Raw genomic sequence first — 27,160 nt, 5'->3', positions numbered from 1 at the left:
TATAATTGATAAAAAATGAAAAGAAAAGCTAACACAGTAAACACAATAGCTTGATTTCCTTCGTCTCCTGCATGCTACTGAGACTGGACATCAGATTCTCTCTCAAAACAGACAAAGAGGCAGATGCTATGTTCCAAGGCTGGGCACAAAACAGATGCTCTGTCCACACGCTCACTGCAACCACATCCACCTACTAGAACCAGACTGCTTACACTGCCAAAGGATTTTCTGTGGCTGTCTAGGAAGGGTTGGATTTGCCCCAAAGTAGAGAGAGGTTCTACCAGCACATGGATGACAGTGTTTCAGCAAAGGACAATAGTCCTATATTTATTACTAGCTATTCCTATGACTGTTGAAATGGAAGGGTCATAGGCTGTAACCAGGGCCGGCTCTAGGTTTTTTGCTGCCCTAAACAAAAAAAAAATTTGGTTGCCCCCACCCCAGCCCTGGGCTCCACCCTGCTGCTGCCCCAGCCCTAGGCTCTCCGCCCCTCCACCTGCACCCCCTGCCGCCCCAGCCCTGGGCTCTCCCCCTGCAACCCGCAACCCCCTGCCATCCCAGCCCTGGGCTCTCCCCCCCACACACCCCCATGTTGCCCCAGCTCTGGGCTCTTCCCCTCCACCTGCATCCCCTGCCAACCCAGTCCTGGGCTCTTCCCCCCGCCCACCTGCACCTTCCTTCCGCCCCAGCCCTGGATCACTGGTAACTTCCTCCCAGGGCGGGTCATTCAGCAGGAATTTTGGATGTGCACAGAACACAGACAAGACTGGTTCCCATATGGTTACAAAACTGCAGTAAAGTGGAATAATTTTCAGCTTGTGTGATTGGAGGATATCTGGATGCATATTATAAGACTGTCCTCCATAAATGAGGAAAAGTTGAGGTGCCTTTATTATTCTTTTGTTCCACTCTTTGTTTCTATGGGGAATTTGCCAATGCAATATCACTGTCTTCCTTTTAAACAACTAAAAAAAAAAAAAAAAAAAAGGCAATGGCTGTTGAAAATAGCAATTCCAGTCCTAAAAACCACTGGGAAGCATTTCTTGTTCAATTTTATCCTACTTTTTCCTACAGCAAATTATAGTAGATCAGTATATTTGCTTTGGGAGAAATGAAGTAACAGCTGCCCAAACTGAGCTTGAGCACTCCTTAATTTTGAGGTGTTCCAATCTGGAAGGCAGGTGCTAGATTCCCTTTCTGAATATTAGCTAAATCTGGAAAGGAAAAGTCAATTTCTGCTTCCATGGCTCAGAAGTGGAAATCCTCCTAAGTGTCTGGTACTGTATCTAAAGCTGCTCAGGTCCAGAGCCTCCCCTCCCTTACTTTTCATTTAAAATTATAGTGGGATCCACATACCTCCCTTGCTGGGCTTCAGATAGAGAGGGGACCTGTCCATTTAGTCCACCCAATTCCTTCTTTGGGGGTTGCAAGGTGAGGTCACACCAGTATCCCTAATCCAGTCTGGGGAAGTCTTCTGAAGGAGATATCTGGGCCAAAGCCTTCTACTCCTTGGGCACACTTGTTCCCCATTCACAGTACCACGCCACCCCGCTCTAGCAGTGAGCTCTGCATTCGCAGCAAGCTGCAGCATGAGGTTTCAGCTACCATACTGCCTCCCACTCCCTTTCCTGTTGATAGTGGCCAAGGGAATGCTGGGAAATGTAGTTCTTTCCCTGCTCCAGGTATGGCTTTATAGGCCAGGAGCTAGCCAAGGAACTACAGCTCCCAGGTCCCGCTGTTGGTTCTCAGCTCTCAGGCTTGATCTCTGCCAGCTGCTGCCCCTGCAAATAGGCTGCCCCAAGCAGCTGCTTGCTTTGGTAGTGCCTAGAGCTGCCCCTGGCTGTAACTCAATGAGCCATGAAGCAGATGACAGTTGTCTTGATAAAGTTCAGAAGCTATAATTAGCACAGTAATGAACTGGATAATTACTTCCACATGTGCGCCTCAAAATATCAAATGATTTTAGGTGAATGAAAAGTTCATATTTTTTTCTTTAAAAAGACATTATTTTCCTGAAAACTGTTTCAAAGAATAAACCCAACTTGCTGTGAAAAGCATTGTTATAATATAGATGCAGAAATATTTGAATTGGGTATAATGAAAAAAACCAAAGAAATCCACACCAACACCACACACCACTATTTGCAAAACAACTCTTAACAACACAGCAATGAATTCAGAGTTAAGGTTTCTTGGTATTCTGTTAGGGCCTTGTACCATATAATTCAAAGGGCTTTTTTCCATTGATTTGAATGGGTGCAGGTTCACAAGCAATCAAACATTCAGTACAGGAAAGATACCATGATTACTCCTCGTCACAACAGGGTGAAATTCAGCCCTGTGCTGAAGGCCAGCACAAGCCCTATACACCCACAAAATAGGGCTGAAGAGGTACACATGCCTTGAGCTGGCCCTCTGCATAGGGTTGCCAAGAGTCTGATTTCCAACCGGAATGCCTGCTCGAAAAGACCCTGGCAGCTCTGGTCAGTACTGCTGACCGGGACATTAAAAGTCCAGTTGGCAGCTCAGTTGGGCTAAAGCAGGCTCTCTGCCTGCTCTGGCTCTGCGCAGCTCCCTGGAAGCGGCTGGTACGTCCGGCCCTTAAGCACAGGAGCGATCAGGGAAGCTCTGCATGCTGCTCCTGCCCCCAGCACCAGCTCCGCAGCTCCCATTGGCTGGAAACTGCTGCCAATGGGAGCTGTGGGGTTAGTGTCTGCAGGCACGGGCAGCATGCACCATGCAGAGCCACCTAGCTGCTTCTCCACCTAGGAGCCAGACATGCTGGCTGCTTCCAGGAGCAGTGCAGAGCCAGGGCATGCAGGGATCCTACCTTAGCCCTGCTGCACCACTGACCGGGAGCCGCCTGAGGTGAGCACTGGCCGGCCGGAGCCCACACCTTGAACCCCCTGCCTCAGGTTGGAACCCCCTCCAGCACCCTAACTCCCTCCCAGAGCCTGTACCCTGCACCTCCTCCCACACCACAGTCCCCTGTCCAAGGTCGGAACTCTCCTCCCACCCCAAACTCCCTCCCAGAGCCTACACCCCATACCCCAATCCCCTACTCCTGCCTTGAGCCCCCTCCCAGAGCCCTCACCACATAAACCCTACCCCAGCCCTGACCCCCCCACATCCAAACTATGTCCACAGTATGATGAATCCAGAGATATTACTGAATATTTCATCACCTTTGAGAGACCCTCCATGTAATCCCTGAAGATCAAAAGATGACCACACTGACTGGCAGAGCTCTGGATATATTCAATAAGATGCCTATTGATGATGCTTCAAACTATGGTAAATTTAAGGAACTGGTTTTGAAACAGTTTCAGGTTATACCTGAAACCTACAGGGTTAAATTCAGGAGTCTTAAGAGAGGATCTGGATTGAGTAATGTGGCTTATGTAAATGAAATGAGAAATTTGGTAGATAAGTGGGTGAGGGGGGAAAGGCATTACAAGCTTTCAAGGAATGTGTGATTTGGTTACTCAGGAACAATTCCTGAATATGTGCCATGATGATGTAAAACAGTATTTGTGGGACAAAAAGGTAAATACAGTGGGTGAATTAGCTGGGTTTGCAGATTCTTATGAGCCAGCACAAGCTGCAATTCAACATACACCACTGGCAGAGAGGTACAAGAAAAAAGGAGGCTGGGCATTCACTTCCCTGTTCCCCTGTTACTTGTCCCAAATTTCCTGTACAAACAGAGGAGCCCAAGAGGTATCATTGTAAGTCCACTGAGCACCTAAGGAAAAAGTGTGCCTTGCCGAGTAGAAACAGGCAGTAAGTAACATATGAAGCTGCTACCTCTCAGAGCCAGGCTACGGCCTCTTTCCACACAGGATTTGTAAAGCTTGCTTCTGCACAACCAAGCAGTGAGCATACACATGCCATTAAACTGAATTCTACGTTACACATTGAGTTGAGAGATACAGGGGCTGAAATTTCCGTGGTCAGGAGGGACCTGATCCAGGAGAAGGATTTGTTGCCAGGGAAAATGGCAGAATTAGAACTGGTGGGAGGTTACAAAGTCCTTGCACCTTTAGCTAAAGTACACATGCAAACTAGTCATTTGCAGGCTGAGCTGACTGTTGCAACAGTGGCCCACAATTTTCCACCTTTTCCACTAGGGAATTATTTCTTTAATGTGGCAGAATCTGTCCCAGGGTTGGTTAGCAGTGAGAAGGAATCTTGTGCTAAAAGCCCCAGAAGGGAGGGTGAAGTCACATGGAGTGCTGGGGGAATAGGAGGGTGTCTCTTAGATTGCTAGGAGCAGCAAAGAATGCAGCTTTGGGGGCAGGGATGGTTGTAGCCAGTTCCTGTAGCCCCGGGGCTCAAGGCAAGTTCCAAAGGGAGGGACTGGACGAAGCCAGCTCCTGTCCTGTGATCATCTGTCCCAGGGAGGGGAATGTACCACCTTGTAGTGGGGGGCCACCCCAGCTACTGACTGCCAAGAATTTGCAGGTCAGCAGGGGGCATGGCCTGTCTGGGGGTGCACAGAGACATGTTCTGAAGGTGGAAGTTGGGGTCCTGGTGACCACTGCGGTGGGAACAGACCCCAAGGACTCAGTAGCTGGAAGCAAGCCCAACCTGAGTGAAAAGGGGGGAATTTTGCTGGCCAGTGAAGGGTCTGCCATAGCTGGTAGTTGTGAGCCCACAGCTGGACCAGTGTTACCTTCCCTTCTGGAGGACACAAGAGTGTCTGACCCAGAGGAGAGCACAGAGAGGGAAGCCCAGATGGAAGGTGAGTGGGAGGGTGAAGAATCTGCATTTAAAATGCCAGACCCCTCTCCTGTGGATCAGGGTTTAAGGGAAAACTGGGGGTCAGATCTACTGGAAGGGGGTACCCCCCCCGCTAACAGAAAGAGGGGTATCCAAGGGGATCTTACCAATCCAAAGCACCCCATTGAAAGATGTTGTTCTTGCTATGCTTGTAAGAGATAAAACTGTCTCTTCAAGGCAGGAGGAAAAAAATCTCTGCATGGGTGAAGCTTCACAAGGGAGTGGGGTCCAGCCCAGAGAAATTCCAGAGGGAGGGACCCAGTGCAGGCATGATTGTAGTACACCATTTCCTTGCCAAAGCTTCAAACACATGCATGAATTAAAAGCCTTCTCCAAAGAGGCCGAAGAATCTGCATCAGAGTGCCTACCAGGGGACACAAAGAAATGGGAAAAAGAGTAGACACTAAACAAACTAAATTGTGTGAACAAAGTCTGTCTACTATAGATTTGCTGTTAATCTTGTGTCTTTTTTGTTAATTCATATATGGGTTAAAACACAGGAGTTAATGCTAGTGGTAAACACTTTAAAGGTGTGGGACATACCTGATTTGTGGAAGAAATTGTTGTACATGCTAGGGATGGTGACAAGACAGTCCTGCAAGCATGTTACCCTGCAGCTTATATCGTAAACAGGCTGGAAGCTTGGCACAGCAGCAAAAGCATAACAGGCCCATGCTGCTGTGTAGAAGGGGAAACTGAGGCACACCATCTCATGGCATTGGTGGCTAAATGCCAAGACACCTGCACTTCAACAGATATTGCTGTTATTCCAGATCCAACTGACTAATAGGAGGGAATTATACACAGAGGGAGGGAGAGGTATCCACCCACAAGAGCAAGTCTATTTAAACACCTGGGAGACCCCTCCATTTTGTATTCAGCTGGCTCAAGAGAGAGCTTCATCACCCCCAAAGATACCTGAGAGAAACTGGAATAAAGGACAATAACTACAGTGGTTATGAGTGATTGCTGGCCGTAGACTAGAAGGAAACTAGTCTGTAAAAGGAAGCTCACTGGAACACCTCTGAGGGTGAAGTTTTATCTGTATTCAGTTTTCTTACTGTATTATGCTTAGACTTGCATGGTTGATTTTATTTTAGTAGGTAATTCACTTTGTTCTGTCTGTTATTACTTGGGACCACTTAAATCCTACTTTCTGTATTTAATAAAATAACTTTTTACTTATTTATTAACCCAGAGTATGTATTAATGCCTGGGGGGAAGGGCAAACAGCTGTGTATATCTTTCTATCAGTGTTACTGAGGGTGAACAATTTAAGTTTAACCCTGTATAAGCTTTATACAGGGTAAAACAGATTTATTTAGCAGTGTTCCTGTCTTTAACATCTGAGTGTTAAAGACAGGAACACTTCTGAAGTTGCTTTCAATTAAGCCTACAGTTGTTCAGGGACGTGGTTCAGACCTGGATCTGGGTTTGCAGCAGGCTAGCAGGTCTGGCTCAAACCAAGCAGGGCACTGAAGTCCCAAGCTGCCAGCACAGGAAAACAGGGCCAGAAGTAGTTTTGGCACATCAGTTGGGAGGTCCCAAAAGGGCTTCTGTGATCCAACCCATCACACCTCTCCAACACCCTTAACTCCTCATTTCCGGCCCAACCCCAGAGCCTGCACCCCCAGCTGGAGCCCTCACCTGCTCCCGCACCCCAACCCCCTGCCCCAGCCTAATTAAAGTGTGTGATGGTGGGGGAGAGCGAGCAATGGATGGTAGGGGATGGAGTGATTGTGTCGGGGGGGCCTCATAGCAAGAATTTTACAATTGGGGCACTTGGAGATTTTTCTTTTTAGTCACAGCAACAAAGTTGGGAGTTAGCCATTAGGAAGAGAGGATGTAACTGTGCCTGATTGATTTCCTGGGGCTGGACATTAGCAGACCTTGGCCCTTTCTGTCTTTCTGGTCTATGTTTCCATGGTAATATTCTGCAGCAGCATCCTGAGCAGCAGATATCAGCAAAATATGGCTACCAAAGAGAGCACTTCAGAAACTACTTTTCAGTTACCAACATGGCCAATGAACAGGACTTCGTGATAGTCACTGTCAGTCTTAAAATTCCCCACAAAGGGATGGGTTATAAAGCAATCTTCCACTCGAGTCAAGTCACTTTACACTGTAGAATGAGCCATCAGCCTTGTCAGTGAAGCCTATCGTGGCATTTTACACAATCACTCACTGACACCAGACCAAAGAGAAATGACAAGGGAGTGGGGTGGGGGGGAGAGAGAGAGGGGAGGTTAAATGGAATTACAGGGACAATAAAGGGATTCAGACCATGGTTAGGTGACCAATTCAGACATGAGAGGCGGGTGAAGCTTCCCCACAGGGAGACTAGCCCTCTGCCCTGCCTCTTCTGATCAAGGCCACGCCCCCGCTCACTGCTCTTAGCCCCCCTGTGGCCTCAGCTGGGGCGGAGGGGGGAAGGTAAGAGCTTGACTGCTCCTCCCCGTGGCTCTGGCTGGGGTCTGAGAGCTCGGTCAGGGCCACGGGCCAGGGCTGAGATCTCAGTCCTGACTGGGACAGCGGCGGAGCTCTGGGCCCTTGCTGGAGTTCCAAGCCTGGAGCCCTTCCCCCTTCTACCTCTTCTGCTCACCCATGGCCCCACCCCATCCCTTCCTCTGCAGTCTGCCCCCGTGCCGCCCATGGCCCCATTCTCATTCTGCCCTGTTCCCTATTCTGCCCCCACTCTGCCTCTTCTCCCCTGAGGCCCCCTTCTGCCCTCCTCTGTGGCCCTGAGGTTGGAAAAGCTCCGCAGCGGGGAGCAAGATCTCCTCATGCCAGGGCTATGGCATGGGAAGATTTTTCAGGGGGTACCAAATTGGCTGGGGACCCTGAGCATGGAACCAATAGGCCCATGTGATAATCCACCACTGTCCCCTTCGCCCCCAACTGCACAAGGTTTGGGAGAGGTCTGTCCTTCCCCAGCCTCCATTATGTGCTGCCTATGAAGTTGGTGCTATAATTTTATCCACATTTAGAAGTGGCAGAAAGTCTCTAAACGTGTGGGGGGGGGGGGGCCCACAGGCACCCAAACCGTGGCTTTGCCCCACCTACGCCACCCTTCTCCCAAGGCCCTGATCCTGTGCTGCCTCTTCTCCCATGACACCCCCCCTGCTCCTTTCCACCTCCCTCCCTCTGTTGCTCGCTCTTACTGCATGTAAAAATGGGGCGGAAGCATGGCCTCTGCCCCGCCCCCAGTTCTGGCACCCCTGTCCATATTGATACCCGCTGACATGAAGTGAGCGGCGGGGAGGGGCTGTTTTTCAGTACACACATTATAAAAGCAGGTCTCCTGCTTTACCATTCCATTTTCTAGAAACATGTGAACTGGTTTGGAATTAGGTAAGAACAGGAAAAATCAAGTAAGACTATTTTCTGGAATAAGAACAAAGTTGTTGTTTTTTGGTTAAGTCAGTGGGTGGGCAGCACAGTGAAAGAAGTAAAGTTTCTTTATTTTTGCTCTGGTTTACATAGAATGAAGGAAAATGTGCCCCTAATCCAGGCCACACAGACCCTGCTAACAGAAGAACAGATTTGTAGTTTCATTGTGTCTAGAACAGACGTGACTCCAGTACATTGCAGAGTCCAGAGCTCCAGGCAGATAGTACCTTACCTTACAGTCATGAAGGGGTGGGGGGAGGGCTGTTGGAGGGCCATTGGAGGAGAGGGCTGGGTCTGTTAGAGCTGCAGCTACCCGAATGCAATGGCCAGTTCCTTCACATACACAGTGGGAAGAGGTGCAATGGGTGCAGTAGCAATGACAGAAATTAAGTACATTAGTGTACAAGTGGGGTTTTGCTCCCATTTTAGAAAGCTCAAACAAGCATCTGTAAAAGATCAGGCATGAGTAGTCGTGGAAGAGTGGGCATGAATAATAGAAGGCTATCTTAAGGGCATCTGAAAATCTGGAATTTAATTTCACTGATTAGTTGAAAAAGATTTTAAATTTAAAAGGTAAGCGTGTTTCAGTTGAACTGAAATATGGCATAATGAGAAGTCAAATACAATAGTACTAGTGGAGAACAAATAGAGTGTCACTCACTCCTAAACTGATATGCATGAGACACCAAATATGGCCACAATCATGCAAAGGGTTATCTCCAGACATACACGAAGTCCCATGATTTTCAAAGGAATTTAGATGCCTCAAGATGCAGCTGGGCATCAGTGGCATTTTCAAGAGCACTAAGCAGGTTAGGTGCCTAACTCCCATTGGATGGAATGAAAATCTGATACTGTACAGTTATAGTCAAAGAGTAATCTTATTGGATCTTATGTCTATGTATACAGTAGTTGAAGTGGCTATATTGAATCTACTGATACATGAACATGGTCTTACTGGTTCAGAGCAATGGTCCATCTAGCCCACTATCCTCTCTTCCAACAGTGGCCAGTACCAGATGTTTCGGCAGGAATGAACAGAACAGGGCAATTATCGAGTGATCCATCCCCTGTCATACAGTTCAGCTTTTAATCTTTTAATCAGTTACTGATCCATGAGACAACCTTTCCTCTTATCCCATGACTGCTTATTTTGCTTAGGAGCCTTTGATGCGAGATCTTCTCAAAGGCTTTCTGAAAGTCCAAGTACAGTAACTCCTCACTTAACATCCTCCCGCTTAATATTGTTTCAAAGTTATGTCGCTGCTCCATTGGGGAACATGCTCATTTAAAGTTGTGCAATGCTCCCTTATAATGTCGTTTGGCTGCCTGGTCTGTCTACTGCTGGTAAGATTCTGTGAAAAAGGTAGCATTGCACAAGTTCCTCTTCTCTACCTCCTCCCCCACCCTCCCAGCGCTTCCCCCACCACCAAACTGTTTGGCGGCGTTTAGACTTTCTGGGAGGGAAGGGGAGGAGTGGGGAAGTGTCGCATCTCCCCCTCCCTCCCAGAAAATCCTAAGCCCCGAAGGGGCAGAGCGGAGACATGGCGTGCTCCGGAGAGGAGGTGGAGTGGGGGTGGGAAGCGGTGGGCCTGGAGTGGAGTGGGGACAGGAAGAGGCAGGCCTGGAGCATCCCCTGGCAAAGTCAGAGCCTGTTCTTCTCTGGGGAAGCTGCCACTGCTGCTGCGCAAGCTGCTTCCCAGCGCCCTTGCCTGTAGCGGGCTGTGCCTGGGTGAGGTAAGCCAGGGGCACTTCCCAACCACAGTACAGTATTATACAGTATAATGCCTTTTGTCTGCCCCCCCAGCCCAATTTCCTTAGAATCTAACCCCCCACATTTACATTAAATCTTATGGGAAAATTGGATTCGTTTTACATCATTTCACTCAAAGTTGCATTTTTCAATGTTAAGTGAGGACTTACTGTACACTATTTCAACTGGACACCCTCAAAGAATTCTAATAGCTTGACGAGGCTGACTCTTCCCCAACATATCATGTTCGTCTATGCGTCTGATAATTCTGTACTTTACTATAGTTCAACCAATTTCCCAGTATTGAAGTTAGGATTACCAGCATGTAATTGCAAGGAATGCCTTTTTCAATGCCATCTCGTACAAAGGCTGACTTAAAATGAGACTTTACATACCATAGTTACTAGTTCTGCAATTTCGCATTTGAGTTGCTTCAGGACACCATCTGGTCCTGGTGACTTATTACTGTTTAATTGTATCAGTTTGTTCCAAAACCTCCTCTACTGATACCTCAGTCTGGGACAGTTCCCCGGATTTGTCACCTAAAAAGAATGGCTCAGGTGCGGGAATCTTCCCTCACATCCTCTGCAGTGAAGACCGATGCAAAGAATTCATTTAGCTTCTCTGCAATGGCCTGGTATTCTGTGAGTGTTTCTTTGGCACCTTGATTATCCAGTGGCCCCACTGATTGTTTGGCAGGCTTCCTACTTCTGATGTACTGAAAAAAATTGCTGTTTGTTATTGTGTCTTTTCCTAGTTGCTCTTCAATTCTTTTTTTGGGCCACCTCTTTATACTTTTCAACTGACTTGCCAGAGTTTATGCTCTTTTCTATTTTTCTCAGTAGGATTTGACTTCCAATTTTTAAAGAATGTCCTTTTGCCTCTAACCACCTCTTTTACACTGTTTAGCCATGGTAGCATTTTTTTTTTTTTGGTTCTCTTACTGTTTTTTAATTTGGGGTGTATGGTTAGTTTGAGCCTCTATTATGGTGTATTTAAATAGTTTCCATGCAGCTTGCAGGCATTTCACTCTTGTGACTGTTTCTTTTAATTTCCATTTAACTATCATCCTAATTTTTGTGTAGTTGCCCTTTTTGAAATTAAATGTTATTGTGGTGGGTTTCTTTGGCATTTTTTCCCTTACAAGTCTGTTCAATTTAATTACATTATAGTCACTATTACCGAGTAGTTCAGCTATATTCACCTCTTAGATCCTGTGCTCCACATAGGACTAAATCAAGAACTGCCTCTCCCGTAGTGGGTTCTCTGACTAGCTGCTCCAGGAAGCAGTCATTAATAGTGTCTAGAAATTTAATCTCTGAATCTCTGAGATGACATGTACCCAGTCAATACGGGGATAGTTGAAATCCCCTTATATTATTCAGTTTTCTGTTTTTGTAGCCTCTCTATCCTCTCTGAACATTTCACAATCACCATCACCATCATGGTTAGGTGGTCGGCTATACTCTTATTCAAGCATGGAATTTCTATCCATACATATTCTAGGTACAGTTTGATTCATTTACATTTGACTCTATGCCCTGTCCTTCACATATAGTGCCACTCCCCCCACTAGGACAACCTACTCTGTCATTGCTATGTATTTTGTATCCTAGTATAACCACGTCCTTTTCACTATCATAGTTTCACCAGATTTCTGTAATGCCTGATAGTCTCAGCTATATACCTCTGTGCCTCCCTTAGCTCCTCTAGTTCAGCCACTCTATCCTCCGGAGACTGTATTCAGTCTCTGAGGGGCATGAGTTACTTGCATCAAATGCACACATATCCCTCCCCTCCACAAGGCAGGTAATCATACATTCTGCATTCAGTGCAATAAACCGCATAACTCCCCACCCTGCTGATGGAATTCTGCCTGCAATATTTGTACTCTTTAAAGGTGGGGATTATTTGTTTGTGCTTTGTTTTGGGTGGGGGAGGGCTACTGATGTAAGTATGGAGTATATTTGTTAAGTGTTTCTGGCTCTCATGCTCCTCCCTCTCTACACTCTCTCACAAAATTCCCGATTGCTACTTCCTCTGGTTGCTTTTTAAACCTCTGTCCCCCCTGAGTTAGCCCCGCTCCCTTGTGAAGAGATCCTTAAGGGCTTAGGGATCAAAGGATTGCAGGCTATAGCCTCCTTAGCAAACTCACATGCTTTAATGTCATTTTTTCTACACAGTTATTTTACCAGGTGGAAGGAGACATGTGCTTGAAGATCATTGAAAATGGAAACCACAGAGATATCCACATCAGAGAAGGGGAGGTAAACTGGGGTTTGTTCTTCTCATTATTGCACATGTTAAATGACTGTCGTAACAAGTATTTCAAATCAACCCTCCGCTGCAGTGCAAGATAAAATAATGATCAATTATTGAATAATAATATTTTGAATTCAATATAATAAATTCCATTCTAAAAGGTACCAAACCACTACATAAACTATATATTGCATGTAAAATTTCAATGAAAAGCAGCAACAGCTGGAATATAAAATGGCAGCCAGACATAACACTGGAAATACTGTGGAGGAGGAGGGAACACTTTGCCCAAGGACATTGGGGCAAATCCTTGTTCACTTATTTACAAAGTCTCAGGCTTTAACCACAGCACTAGCCTACTTAGGCAGGTGGCTGCTGGAAAACAAGTTTATTTCCAAACTGCAGTAGCAGACCCACAAACAGTTTGTTTTTTTTCCTCTCAGATCAAGTACCTCCTATTAGTGAGTTGGGTCAGGAGAGAACCACATGCCCTATCAGTCAATGATAAGCACTTGCCATGTTGGAGAAATAGTAATGGAGGACTAATTTAGGAATCCTGTTGTGCTAACAACAAGCTTTCTTTTTAATTCCACTTACCACAGCTCAGAAATTATAGTAACTTCCTAGATCTCAGGTAGGTTGACCGGTTGGTTCTTCATTTTGATTGTCTAACAGCCATGAATGATACAGCTGGCAAGAGAGCAGCTCAATATCCGAGAAGGCAGTGCCCGCTGCTGAATGAAAGCTTGTCATTGACAGGACACCAGCCTGAGAAGGCTAGCAACAGCATCTGGTTTGATGCTGGTATCAACGTGTGCTCAGTTGCCAAGAAACATCATATCAACAGAAATAGATGATAAGCGAGAGGGTGAACAAAGGCCTGCAAAAAAGAAAATAAACCTACATGACACTGTTATAGTTATTGTTTCTAATATCTTTGTCTGGGCAGATGTTTCTCCTACCTGCCAGGATACCACATTCTCCTCAGAGATATGCAAATACTGTGGGACTCGTGGTTGAGAGGAAAAGGCTAAACACAGAAACAGATGGACTTAGGTGAAATATGGTTTTCTACTTTGGACATATAGTTAATCTCTTAAACTTCAAAATATGAGAATCAGTTATTGTTTCACTACAGTATTGTGTTCTACTTCTTTCCTGGTAAATTACCAATGGAAATTGCATGTATTTATTACATAAACACAGTTTAGTAAATGGTATTCTTCACTGAAATGTCTTATATAAATATATGTTTGCACTTACATACTAACTTTCATCTAAAAATCTCAGAATACTTTAAAACCATGAAACAAGCAAGGTTTACAAGATTACTGGCACACTGTATCATTACTTTCATTTAAAAACCAAAAGAGAGGTAGAGGAGTGGCAGAGTCAGGAACAGAATGTATGTCTATACCTCTAACTACTAGACAAAAATCTCTAAATCAATGGTAGCTCAGAATGGCTCTGTGTTTTTCAGTGTTGCTCACGCTCCCAAAGAAATCAATAGAAGTGTTACTGTTGACGTCACTGGGAACAGGATCAAGCTTTGGTTTTTAGCCCTGCTGAATTTGTTAAGTGTTTAACAATGCAAGTCTTAGCAGTGACTCTGGCCAATTTAGAGGGGATTGCTGTTACTGGCTGTATAAGACTGTATGGGGCGAGTTGTATGGGGCCATGGTTTCCATGCACAGGAATATTCAGAGCATGGGGGCCCGGCTCCACCAAAGTTCAGGGCCAGGGCAGCCTCCCCCAGAGCATCTCCTGGCCCCATCTGCCACCCTTGGGCAATTTAAAAGGGCCCAGGGGCCCCCGCCACCATCACCAGCAGCGCAGCAGGGCTAAAGCAGCTTCCTGCCCACCCTCACTCCACATAGCATGCCACTCCAGGATGTGGCCAGCATGTCCCTGTGGCCCCTGGGGCAGGTGTCTCCACGCGCTGCCCCCGCCCCAAGCGCCGACCCTGCCATTGGAACTGCAGCAAATGGGAGCTGCAGGGATGGTGCCTGCAAGCAGCAATGCACAGAGACCCCCAGGCCCCCAACCTAGGAGCCGCTGCCAGAGGGGTGTGCGGGTTGCTTTCGGGAGCCGCCCAAGGTAAGCGCCATATCCCTCACCCTCTCCCGTACCCTAACCTCCTGTCCCAGCCCAGAGTCTGCACCCTGCACCCAAACTCCCTCCCAGAGCCTGACCCCTCATACCTCCTGCACCCCAACCCCCTGACTCAACCCAGAGTCTTCATCACACACCCAAACTCCCTCCCAGAGCCTGCACCTCTCACCCCTTCCTGCACCCTAATTCCCTTCCATAGCCCGCATCCCCCTGCACCTAAACTTTCTCCAGGAGCCTGACTTCCCACCCCTCCTGCACCTCAACTCCCTGCCCCCAGCCCAGAGCCCTCACCAGGCACCTAAACTCTCCCCCCAGAGCCTGCACCCCTCACCCCTCATGCACCCAGACTCCCTTCCAGAGCCCGCACCCCCTGCACCTAAACTCCCTCCCAGAACCCGACTCCACACCCCTCCTGTACCCCAATTCCCTGCCCCAGCCCAGATCCTCACCACACACCCAAACTCTCTCCCAGAGCCCAACCCCTCATCCCCTTCCACATCCAAACTCCCTCCCAGAGCCCACACCTCTTTGCACCTAAACTCCCTAAGAGCCTTAGGCCTGATCTATACTACATGTTTATACCGATTTTATCAATGTTAAACCGATTTAACACTGCATCCGTCCACACAACGAGGCCCTTTATGTCAATATAAAGGGCTCTTTAAACCAGTTTTTGTACTCCTCCCCGACAAGAGGAGTAGTGCTGAAATTGGTATTACCATATCGGATTAGGGTTAGTGTGGCCGTAAATCGAGGGTATTGGCCTCCAGGCGGTATCCCACAGTGCACCACTGTGACCACTCTGGAAAACAATCTGAACTCAGATGCACTGCAGGTGACAGGGAAAAAGCCCCGCGAACTTTGAATTGCATTTCCTGTTTGCCCAGCGTGCGGAGCTCTGTCAGCATGGGTGGCGATGCGTCCCAATCCAAAAAGAGCTCGCTGGATCGTAAAGAGATACTGGATCTGATTGCTGTATGGGAGACAATCGTTTCTATCAGAGTCTGTTCCAGAAGGTGAAATGCCAGATTTGAAAATCTCCAGGCTATGATCAGAGTCACAGCACAGTGCTGTGTGATGAGCGTATGGAAAGCCAAAGAATCAATGGACTCATGGAGGAAGGGAGGGGGGACTGAGGATCCCGCTATCCACAGTCCGCAGTCTCCGAAAAGCATTTGCATTCTTGCTGAGCTCCAATTGCCTGTAGGAGCAAACAATTGTCCGGGATGGTTCAGGGTATATCTCGTACATTACTTCCCCTCCCCCCCCGTTGAAAGAAAAGGGAAAAACGTTTCTTAACTTTTTTCAATGTCACCGTATGTCTGCTGATGCTGCTGGTAGAATGGTGCTGCGGCAATGAACAGGAGCCTCCTCTCCCTCCTTCCACCGTGGCAGATGGGTACAGTACAGTAGGGCTGGTAGCTGTCCTTGTCATCAGCCGTGGAGTGCTCCTGGCTGCTCAGGTAGGTCGGCAGGGGCGCTGGGTAAAATAGGAATGATCTTGGTCATTCCCAGTAGATGGTACAGAACGGCTGGTAACATCCTCATATAGCAACTGGGGCTGATCCATTCACCTCCCCTTCATGTCTAAGAAAAGATTTGTACTGCCTGGGCTATCATAGGCTGGAGGCTGCCTCCCCCTCATTTTATCTCAATAAAATCAGTGTTTCTTTTCCTTCATTCTTTATTACTTCATCACTGTGACGGTGGTGTGGGGGGGTCGCGCGTGCACCCTTTCCTGGACCCCCACAGTGACTTTTAGGCCGCCAGTAAAACAGAGGGTTATGGACAACGGAATGCAGGTCACAGCAGAGCTTGCAGGCACAGTCCAGGACCCTCATCGAGTCCTTTGGCTTTCAGGTGTTTGGATCTAGCTTGTATCCCTAAATTCCGCCCACAAGCCCGACCCAACTGAAAACTCCTTCTCCTGCCAGCCTTCCTTGGTCTACTTCCCGCGCCATGGTGTTTACTTTGCCCCCCCTTACCTAGGCTCGGTTACGGTCCGGTATCGTCATCTCTAGTCTCCCTGCTCTCATTCCACAGGACAAGCCCCTCTCATAACCCTACACAAATGGGGGGACCCGGCAATGGTAGCCCAGAAAGGATGGGGGAGGAGGGAAGCAACGGGTGGGGTTATTGCACGGACACCCCCTGGAATGGCATGCAGCTCATCATTTCTGTGGGATCTGACACGGAGCGGCTGTGCTCTCTGGTACATTGGCCCCATATTCTAGGCAGGACTGACTCTATTTTTAGATACAACATTTTTGTCTTTGCGCCTCCGGCTGACCTCAGCGAAGATCAGCCAGGAGCACCCATGACAGCAGCAGACGGTACAGAATGACTGATAACCGTCATCTCATCGCCAGTTTACAGAGGCACAGCAGACGGTACAGAACAACTGGTAACCATCTCTGCTACCTTTCAAAGGCAAATGAATGCTGCTGTGTAGCGCTGCAGCACTGCCTCTGTCAGTGGCATGCAGTACACATACAGTGACAGTGACAAAAGGCAAAACGGACTCCATGGTTGCCATGCTATGGCGTCTACCAGTGCAATCCATGGAAAAAGGGCGCAAAATGATTGTCTCCCGTTGCTTTCACAGAGGAAGGAATGAGTGACAACATTTACCCAGTATCACCCGCAACAGTGTTTTTGCACCATCATGCATTGAGATCTCAACCCAGAATTCCAATGGGCAGGGACGACTGCGGGAACTATGGGATAGCTACAGGATAGCTACCCACAATGCAACTCTCCAGAAATCGACGCTAGCCTCAGTACATGGACGCACACCACCGAATTATTGTGCTTTGTGTGGCCGTGTGCATTCGACTTTATACAATATGTTTTACAAAACCGGTTTATGTAAAATCAGAATAATCCTGTTGTGTAGACGTACCCCGTGGCAGGTGTGTGTGGGGGGGAGACTTGGATGTATTCTGGGCACCACCAAAAGTTATACAAACCTGCCGCCTCTGAAGACTGACCAAGCTGAGTTTTCAGCTATTCATGTGATTTACAGAAGGCTTAAACAATAGCAGTAATAGAGTTTTCAGGTTTTTCATTAGCTACATTCAAGAAAACATGACATTGAAGAGCTGTGATCTTTCTATTGTGGCACGTCACAGTATTGAAAAGAACTCCCTATAGTAGATATGCTGAGCCAGAGGAATAAGTTTGTTCAAATGAGAAGTTTAAAGAGAGAAAAAAGAACTGAGAATAGCACCTTTCAGAAAGTCACCTGAATGGATTCTGAGTTACAGGCACCCCCAAAATACTTGAAACACTGTTCAACTACAGCACTGTATCTTCCTTTCAAAACAGCTCAGAGTCATATGCATTTATAAAAAATGTCACTTGGTTTATTTCCAGAAACCAGATATATTGAACTGGAAACACAAGAGACTAATACTTGAGGAAACCTTATATATTTGTACTTTAAAACTGAAGTTCTTCACCAACGTTAAATAGAATGACCTTTCCTGGTTAAAACTTCTCCTTCCTAGATGTAATCTGTGACTGTTTAGAGTGGGGGCATATGGTGTCTAAGAAGCTCATGTAGAGTTGTTGATTCTGATATATTCTTGCTTTCATAACCTGTGGAGAAATGAAAGGAATAAAAATCCAACATCTTGTTTGCAATTGGCAAACTAAATTGTATTCAAGTACACTTTTCAGTAAATAGCTACTCTAACAAATAATGCAGATTGCATGTTTAGTGCCTGTATGGGTAATCAGCAAAACCTTGATTTATAAGAAAGTAGTCATTGTCACTGCCAACCAATGACAGAAATCAAGAGTAGGAACTTACAGTCCAGCATTTGATGCGTCTAACATGGATCTCACTTTCACTATTCTGATATTCCCAGGCACCAGATCCCACTTTTGAGACTGCACTGGAATTAAGTTTAATCGTTAACACTGAATTTTTCACAAGGTTTTTATATAAATGAAAAGTGTTCAGGCAAAGAAAAACAATCAAGCAAAGCTAGAAATTCAAAGTAGCCAAACCACCAAGCTATTTCTAACTCCCTGTTAAGATTATTAGGCACAGGACTATCAATTAAGGGCTTGTCTACCCTGCCCCACAGCTCAGACTACAGGGGTGTGAATAGCAGTGTGCACCAAAGTGGTGCTCTGTAACTCCCCCGTGTGGTTGCTGTGGGCATGAACTGAAAGGTTCCTAATTTGCATTAACTTAATTCTCTTCAAATATGAGGTCTTCAAACAGAGGTCTTCAAAGAGAGAGCTTAGTTACATTTGCGAGTTACAGTGCATTAAAGGAGCCCCGGGTGCACTATCTCACTACCCGTCCACACTGGCAAGGCACGTAGAGTGCTCTGACTCTGGGTCTACAGTGCTGCTGTATTCCACTTCGGCGAGTGCTCATCCCATAATCCCCTTAAGTCAAGTGGCCACTCTTGTAATTGTTTTGGATATGGCCTTTGAAAGCTCTGTTTGACAGCTGGCTGCTTATCTGCTCCAAGACAAAGCAACCATTACTGTGGAATGCTGTGGGAGAGAGAGAGAGGCAGGGTGATGGGGAGATGTGCTGCTGTCTGAACTTACAAGACAGCATACTGACATACTCTCTCTCCCCCCACTTACACACAACACACTCCCTGTCACATTGCACCCCACCCCACCCCCGTTTGAAAAGCATGCTGTGCCACTTCCATGCTGGGATAGCTACCACAAGGCACTGCTCTCTGTGGCCATTGCAAGAGCTGCTAATGTGGCCATGCTCGTGTGCTTGGAGCTGTCAGTGCGAACAGACTGCTGCGCTTTCCTTACTGCGCTCTGCGATGGCTGGTTTAACTCACAGTGCTCTACATCTGCAAGTGTAACCATGCCCTAACTCATTCCCACAAAAAAGACCCAAGGAACCTAAACAGCCTGACTCCAGGGCAGTTTCCCATTCATGGATCCCTGAGCAGAGATAGGCACTTAAATCCAGGCTACCAGGAGAAGCCTATCTCTGTGAGAGGGGCGGGGCTTAACATACACCCATCTCCTCAGCATCTCCCAGTGGCTAGCTTAGACAGCTGCCCACATTGCATGTTGGCTTTTTGTGAATTCCTTTCTTAGGTGCCTCTCTCTCACTGTTCACTGTGTAGGGAAGCCAGACACCTAACTGCTTTGTGGAGCCCAGTGTTGTTCCTGCAATTTTTTTTTAGGTGCCTAGAAGTTAGCCACTACGACACTCAGTGCTGGAACACCTCAGTCCCTTTGTGGAGCCCACTCTCCGTGACTTATCCAAAGTTGCTCCGCAAGACTATTAGAGCCGAAAATAGGACCGAAGAGTCCTGACTGTCCATGTTAGCCACTAGAAAACACTGTCCATCTAATGCAGTATACTTAACTACTAAAATATAGTTCATTGCATTAACTCTAAAGATGCTATTTTTTTCTTTTAGAAAATAACCATTATGCAATGGAATGATTTATTAATGTTGTTACTTTGTCAGATATTATGTTGGAGAATCAACCAACGTCCTGTTTGAAAGGTGGTTTCATTGTGAGGATCTTGGCACCCAACTTATACCGATAATCCAAGAGTAAGTTTGTATTTACTTTTCTGTTTATGCTGCATTTTGAATAGTGTTAACTGTAAAATTAGTCACCGTCCTACAAAGAGAAAGTGAGCATGCATAATTGCCACTGAAGTGGATGGGAGTTGTGTGTGTACCACACCTTAACAGAATTACACCCTGTGCAGAGCGTGGACCAGACAGAGTCTGGGGAGATGTTTAACGTAACAGGAATTAAATTTCACTGTAACACTAAATTGATGTTAGCGCTGTGCCTAATAACCTTCTGGGGATGTAGAACTAGCCTGGGGGGTTGGCTGCTTTGACTTTCTAGCTCTGCTTGTTTGACTGTTTTTGTTTGCCTGAACATTTAAAATACAAAGAGAAACCTTAAATATACAAAAACATTAACAAAAACAAAAAACCCACCACAGTTCCTTCCTGAAACTAATTCTTTGGAATTGCAGGTAAGACTAAAAAGGCCTGCTCAGTTCCACTGGGATATTATTAATGGATAATCAGGGTTTTGCTAAACTTGCTCGAGCATGCGAAAAGCAAATATCTCCAGGCAACATGTAAACTTGTCCATTGATGTAAGTGAGCTGCTGTCTTCTCCTAAAGGATGAACAACTAGCAGGGCAAGCTTTGTATTACAGGATGGCAAGGCAGTCGCCTAGAGCAGCAGAACATGAAGTCAGCAAAATGTTTAGTGACTATTGTGTGAATGACTTTGGGTTGTAAAGTGCCTTAGGGCCAAATCCTCTACTGGTGAAATTGGCATAGTACAATTGAAGTCAATGAAGCTATGTCTAGTTACACCAGCTGAGGATCTGACCTTATCTATTTTGCAGATTGCTTATGGTAGTACACAACTTCATAGGCTGTGTTGCTCCATAATCTCAGCCTCCAAAATGTGAACATTCGGTTTTAGTAATGCTTAATGTTTGTTACTGCAGGTTTTTCAGCTCAACACAATATCACACTGGAAAACCAAATCCAGGTAATGAATGACTGTCCCAATTACACAATTAATTTACATCTGATTAATTAAGCAGCAATGATTTTAATTGAATTAAAGTTATTTTGCTAAAAGGAAGTTCTATTTTTCCTTTCTCGCTGCTTCTGTAAATGAAAGTTACTTTGGAAGGAAAAATAGGAATTCTCTTTTCCTCCACCAGAGACAAGAAAAATGCATATGTATAAGCAGCAATAAGTACCTAGTCTGCTCATGCAAGGACATCAGAATTAACTATTTAGAGCATTATATAGTGCAAGAGCTAAGAAACTCTGTTCTGCTTCTACACTGTTCGAGCACCATGCAAGCCAGAGTGAGTTTTAGTAATTCAAATCACCACATTGCACTGTTATTTCTCCTCTTTTACATAGGATTGTGTATTTTCTCTGAGAGTAGGCTTGCCAACTTTCTAGTTGCACAAAACCAAACACCCTTGCCCTCCCCCTGAGGCTCCGCCCCTTATCCAAGGCCACGTCCCTGCTCATTCCATCTCTCCTTCCTCTGTTGCTCACTCTCCTGACCCTCTCTCACTCATTTTCACTGGACTGGCTCAGGGGATTGAGGTGTGGAAGGGGGTGAGGGCTCCAGCTGCGGGTGCAGGCTCAGGGGTGGAGCCAAAAATCAGAAGTTCAGGGTCTGGGAGGGGGCTCCAGGCTGAGGCAGTGGGTTGGGATTCGAAAGTGTCTGAGGGATCCAGCTGGGGGTATGGGCTCTGGGGTAAGGCCAGGGATGAGGGGTTTGGAGTGCAGAAGGAGGGACATGCCACTGCTTCTGGGAGCCACGCAGAGCCATGGCAGGCAAGGAGCTGCCTTAATCCCGCTGACCATACTTTTAATGATCTGGTCAGCAAAGCTGACTGGAGCCACCAGGGTCCCTTTTCGATTGGGCATTCCAGTTGAAAAACAGACACCTAGCAACCCTATCTGAGAGAAAGGGCACTTACTTACTCTCTGGTTACTCAGGGCCTGATCCAAATCCCATTGAATTGCACTGGCTCCACTAGGCCTTGGATCAAGCCCCAGTGCTGATTGCAATAGAGTGGGTACTTAAGTCACTAATCTGTTCTCAAGTCACCCTCAGGTTGGAGTGCAAATCACTTCTCTTTGAGGCACCCCCCAGCAACCCAGAGAGAGGTAGCTGTGTAGACCTAACTCCCAATGTATTCAGTGCTAGGTTGAGGGACGAATTCTTCCGTTGCCAAGCTACTGCCTCCCAGGGAGGTGGATTAAATACAGTGGCAGGAAAACTGCTACAGGTGTAGTGCTACTACTGTGCCACTGTAGCATTTCAACTATAGACATAGGCTTAGAGAGCATGAAAACTTTGCATAAAGAGTATCGTATCTGACCCTGTGACGGAATGCTAAACTGTATTCTACCATTCAGCCATTAGCTGGTGTCATGTGTAATATACCCTACCTGAGCTAGTATTAGCTAGAATAAGCAGGGCATTGAAGCCTCTTATAATGAACACATCTCTGGTGTATCCTCCGGGAAGGAAGCTCTGTAGTCAGTCCATATGTGATACAAGGGCCTGCCTGCAACTTACTGTGTACAAGAGCTACATGACAGACCTAGCATCAGTATTGTGTTCTCATGTATTCCTGGCAAGTACTTTTTTGACAGAGGAGGGCTCCGTGCTTTCATGGGAAGCAAATTTTGTCTTCCCAAAAGCTCATGATCTACTTACCTCATAGAATAAACAAACCAGTTTATTCTAACACAGGTGTCTCCCAGTCTCCAATCCTGTGTGCTTTGGGGCAAATCACTTAATCTCTCTGTGCCTCACTTCCCAATCAGTAAAATGAGGATTGTTTTTCTCCCATTCTTCACCTGTTTGTCTGTTTAGATGGTAATCTCTCTCTCTCAATTTATACTTGTACAGTGCCTATCACAACGGGGGCCTAATTTCAATTGGGACCCGTAGGTGATATTGCAATAAAAATAATATCCCCAATCTCACAGACCATCCATCCTTGGTCAATTTAATGATTCCCACTAAACACAAGTAAGATATATTTGAGCAAATCCCTTCCCCATCAGAACTGGAATGTTGTAGCTCAGGAACTAGTGAATTATATTGAGCAGGAAAAAATGTAGAATACTAAATATTAACATTGGCAGTATTTTCACAGAAAGTAAGAACCACAGGCTAGATTGTCACATACCATAATATTTCTTGAAGGTTTGCATGTAGAACTGCAAGAAATTGTTACATAAATCTAGCAAGGAAGATCTTTCTTCTGTTGCTGTTCAAAAGTCCTTCAAAGCCCAGGAGTCTAGGGAGAGTTTAATTAGAGCTAAAGGAGATATTTTCAAGAAAAAAAATATTAAGCACTTGAGCGTATTACATTTGTTCTGAGCTCATTACATCTTTTTTCCCCCTGAATGATTTCCCACTTGGATTTAGCAACAGAATCTGGAATACAAATATTTTCACTGGTTTTTGGCTTTGCTCTTGCCCCAAGTAAAAGGCAATCAGCAAAGGTCTGTGCAGAATTTCAGCCTGGTAAACAACTCAGTGCTCCTGATCTGCGTGTCTCAGACAGTAATAAACACAAGCTTCCAGAAAGAGCTCCTGTTGTGCAAAAAAAACCACACAAACCATTAAACTCAGTGGAAGTTGTGTATCAGACTCTGCACAAAGCCATACTGAGAGTTGGATAAGCTAGTAACAAAAAGTATTAACTTCTTAAGTCATGTTCCGCTGATGGAGAATGTACCCTCCCAGAGCTGTGATTTCCTCTGAGATCTATACTTTTCTCTCCTCCGTGCAATTCAAGGATCAGCATAAGACACATGCAGTATGCAAATCCAATTTAAGCCCCAGGTACTTAAGTGGTCCACAAATCTTGCGCTGGTCCTGGGCAAAGGGGTGTATTTCAAGCAAGGAGAGCAGTCTGCTTCTAAGTCAGCAGCAATAATGCTTCAGCAAAAGCTCTCTCAGAGTCATCTCCACACGAGTCCCAGCTGTTCCACAACCTCTGCAGAGACACAGACACCCCGTCTAGACTACGCGCCGTATCGGCACGTTAAAATCGATTGCTCAGGGATCGATATATCGCGTCTGATCTGGACGGGATATATCGATCCCAGAGCGGGCTTAGATCGATTCCGGAACTCCACCAAAACAAACGGAGTTCCGGAATCGACAGGGCGAGCCGCGCACATCAATCCCGCGCGGTGAAGACGGGTAAGTAAACCGATTTTAGATATTCGATTTCAGCTACGCTATTCTCGTAGCTGAAATTGCGTATCTAAAATCGATTTTCGTGCGTAGTGTAGACGTGGCCAGAGAAATAGAAAAGGTAAAAGCAGCAAGAGAAGAATCTTCAGAAAAAGTCTTGATAGGAGCTCTCTCATACAGGAAAGCACTGAATGGAATCAATCACTCCATAACTATTTTTGCCTTGAGCTAAGTTTTCTCTAGGTTATTTATGTATTTTGGCCAATTTTGGGCCTCAGTTACACTAAGGCAATCCTACTGAAATCAGAATTTACAAAGGTACACGCAAGGGTAAAAATAACCCTTTGGGATACATTTAAAAGAATGCCTACATCTGTGTATGCAGTAAGTGAGCAAAATTATGCATGCAAGAAACTGGGCAGGTCCCTGTCTAAATAGCCATTTTCAAGGACAATCGCATGAACTGCAGTCATGCACACATTTTTGCGTATGGACCTCAGGCCTCCTTCCGTGAAACTACTTGTTACATTGCTTTACACTAACCTAAAGTTTTTGCATATGGTGATAAAAGCTGGCTTGCCCACCCCTTATGTAAACAAGAACCCCTCCTCTTATTTCTATGTAACTATAACCCACACCCCTCCTGGGTGTGGTGTTCTGTCCTCTCGTGAGACCACTTAGAGAGAGAGTTAAATGAGTCTGTCTTAGCTAATAGGCAGTTGACTTTTAGCTCAGGCATTAGAGGCTCATGCACTAAGCTCCAGAGATCCCTGGTTCAATCCTGTCCACTGTTGACTGGGGTCTGTTACCGTTACATAACTTTAGCGCCCTCATGGCCAAGATGGAGTCTGCTCTGCAGGCAGCTCTGGCAAAGAGAGGGCGCATGCAGGAATGCAGCAGGAAAAAATCCCTTCCACCCCAGGGGCACCTGTTTCAACCCCCCCAGAGTGAACACATCCACCCACCGGAAAAGTACAATGGATATAAGAAAGGGAAATATTTATTTACAGAGAGATGAAAGGAGAAAATCAACAAAGGAAAATATAGGGGGAGCGGTAAAACAGTGTTGCATCCAAACTAAGGCCCCATAGGCCCAGTGGTAGCACAGTGAGAATGGGCAGACACCAAGCAAGATGTCTGCACACAAGAGTTCAGGAGGCCTGAACAAAGTTCCAGTTCAGTGGTGAGTCTTAGGTGCTCCTGGTCATCCTCTGCGCTAGTGAACTTTCCCCCAACAAACCCCTCTAGTGCCCTCTTCTGCCGCTGTCTGCAAAGCTACACAGAGCGACCACCTCCCCACTTAACTAGCTTGCAGCCTCCCTCCTTATTCTCAGTGCAGAGTCAAGCCCCAGTACTCACAGCCCCATGCAGCTCTGGGCAGCCGCGATACTGGGTCCAGCTGCGGCCTGTCCTTCTCAGGCAATTCCTCCCTGGCACTGTGCTTCTCCTGGCTCCTGTCCTGGGGTGTCCCTGATCAGCCGCCCTGGCCTTTCCAGGCTTCAGGCAGGTTCTCTGCTGCTTCACTTTATGAGGGCCTGTGGGCTGCTGCCCTTCTCTCTCTGGAGCTCCAGAGCCACCCTGGAGTTTCCCTTCTTTCTCTCACTGCTCTCCTTCCACCTATAGGAAAAAGATTTCAAGGGGCCATGTTTGTTCTCTAAACCCCAATTAAACATGTTTTTTTAAAAAAAAACCCAAAAAAACCCCCCATGATTTGGAGTCAAGAAAAGGTTTCAAATACATTTCTTTTATTATCACAGTCATGATATGTGAAACTGTAAGTGCCAAAATGACCATGGGAGTTTGTTCACTTGGGATTTCCAGCTGGAAGCCAAAGTGCCAGAAATCTCATCAGAAAACCTGATCTTGTGATGGTGCTCTCCCAGTTTTGCAAACTCAGAAAGTTCAGATATGTTCAATGAGCTTCAGATCTGAGGTATCCGAGGTTTCAGATGATTATTTGAACCAAACCCAAACAAAGGGCATGTCTACATGGTGCATTTGTCCGCACCAGAGGGGTGTAAATTCTAGTGCACACTAGCATGTCGCACTCTAACTGGCCCATGTAAATCCTGCTGGCCTGCACTAAAATTCCCTAATGCATGGTAATGTAGTCCAGTTTCAAAAAATATCATTTTAACATGCACTTGAGAACTTTTAGTGTGCACCAGCAAATTCCACATGGGCTACTTAGCGTGTGACATGTTAATGTACTAGACTTTACACTCCTCTGGTGTAGACCAATATACTGTGTAGACAGGCACTTGGCGTTTGCTCATCACTAGTAATGGCCAGCAATGGTTGTGCCTGAAAAGCTTCAGAGATTTGGTTTACAAAAGCATCCAAAGGTTCAGAAGCTTATCCAGTGTTCCCTGAAATGATTCACACCTAAAATCTGGGCTCAAAAATTTGTGCCAACTGACTCTCTTCTAAGATATTTGGTACCTGTTTCCAGGTGGGATGGAAATTTTGTCAGAATGTCCTCAGAGAATTTAGGTGCTTCCATTTCCAGAAAGGGCAGAAACCCCCTAAAGTTTAATGAACTTCACTGCAGGGCTTTATGAGGACATCATCATGGATATAGAAGAATATCATGCAAAGAGCCTGATTCTGCTGTCATATCACATACACAACTTCTCTTGTTCCAGTGCATGGAACAACTGCAGTATTGGCTTCAAAGCCTGGTTAGTACAGCTCTTGGTAATGACTTGGCATAGCAAAAACAAAAAATATATTAACAAGTATGAAATGTTGTGTGCTTTACTCATCAAGTTGGAGGGGGGAGGGGATAGAATGTAGTCTAAGGCCTGGTCTACACACAAATTTGCACCGGTTTAACTAAAAGCATTATATAAATTATAGATGTGAGTTAAACCAGTGTAAGCCAAATTTAAAACCAACATGAATGTCCACATTACAAAGCTGCATTGGTTTAACGTCATACCTTTTGCTAATCTGGTGCAATTTTTGTGCTTAGACAAGCCCTAATACCTTGTAGGGAATCTTGCGCCAATAGAGCATGAAATCAAACAAGTCAAGAGGAGTGCAACACTGTTCTCAGCAGACACAGCCCAGTTGTATGTTATGCAACAGACCGCCTGATTTACAGCTAGGACTATTTCCAGGACA

General features: G+C 46.1%; 1 protein-coding gene across 1 annotated transcript in view; it reads left to right on the top strand.

Annotated features, from left to right (window-relative positions):
• The window catches only part of HAAO (3-hydroxyanthranilate 3,4-dioxygenase), a 63,158-nt gene that overhangs the window by 10,121 nt on the left and 25,877 nt on the right, over positions 1-27,160 (top strand). The window contains exons 3-6 of the mRNA XM_032770711.2: positions 12,109-12,192; positions 13,137-13,243; positions 19,771-19,860; positions 20,790-20,833. Coding sequence (XP_032626602.1) covers positions 12,109-12,192; positions 13,137-13,243; positions 19,771-19,860; positions 20,790-20,833 — 325 coding nt within the window. The remainder of the gene's footprint in view (positions 1-12,108; positions 12,193-13,136; positions 13,244-19,770; positions 19,861-20,789; positions 20,834-27,160) is intronic.

Source organism: Chelonoidis abingdonii, chromosome 3, assembly GCF_003597395.2.
Source record: "Chelonoidis abingdonii isolate Lonesome George chromosome 3, CheloAbing_2.0, whole genome shotgun sequence".
Classification (NCBI taxonomy): domain Eukaryota; kingdom Metazoa; phylum Chordata; order Testudines; family Testudinidae; genus Chelonoidis; species Chelonoidis abingdonii.
Note: the sequence above shows the minus strand (reverse complement) of the source record. Positions and strands in the feature narration are given on the sequence as shown.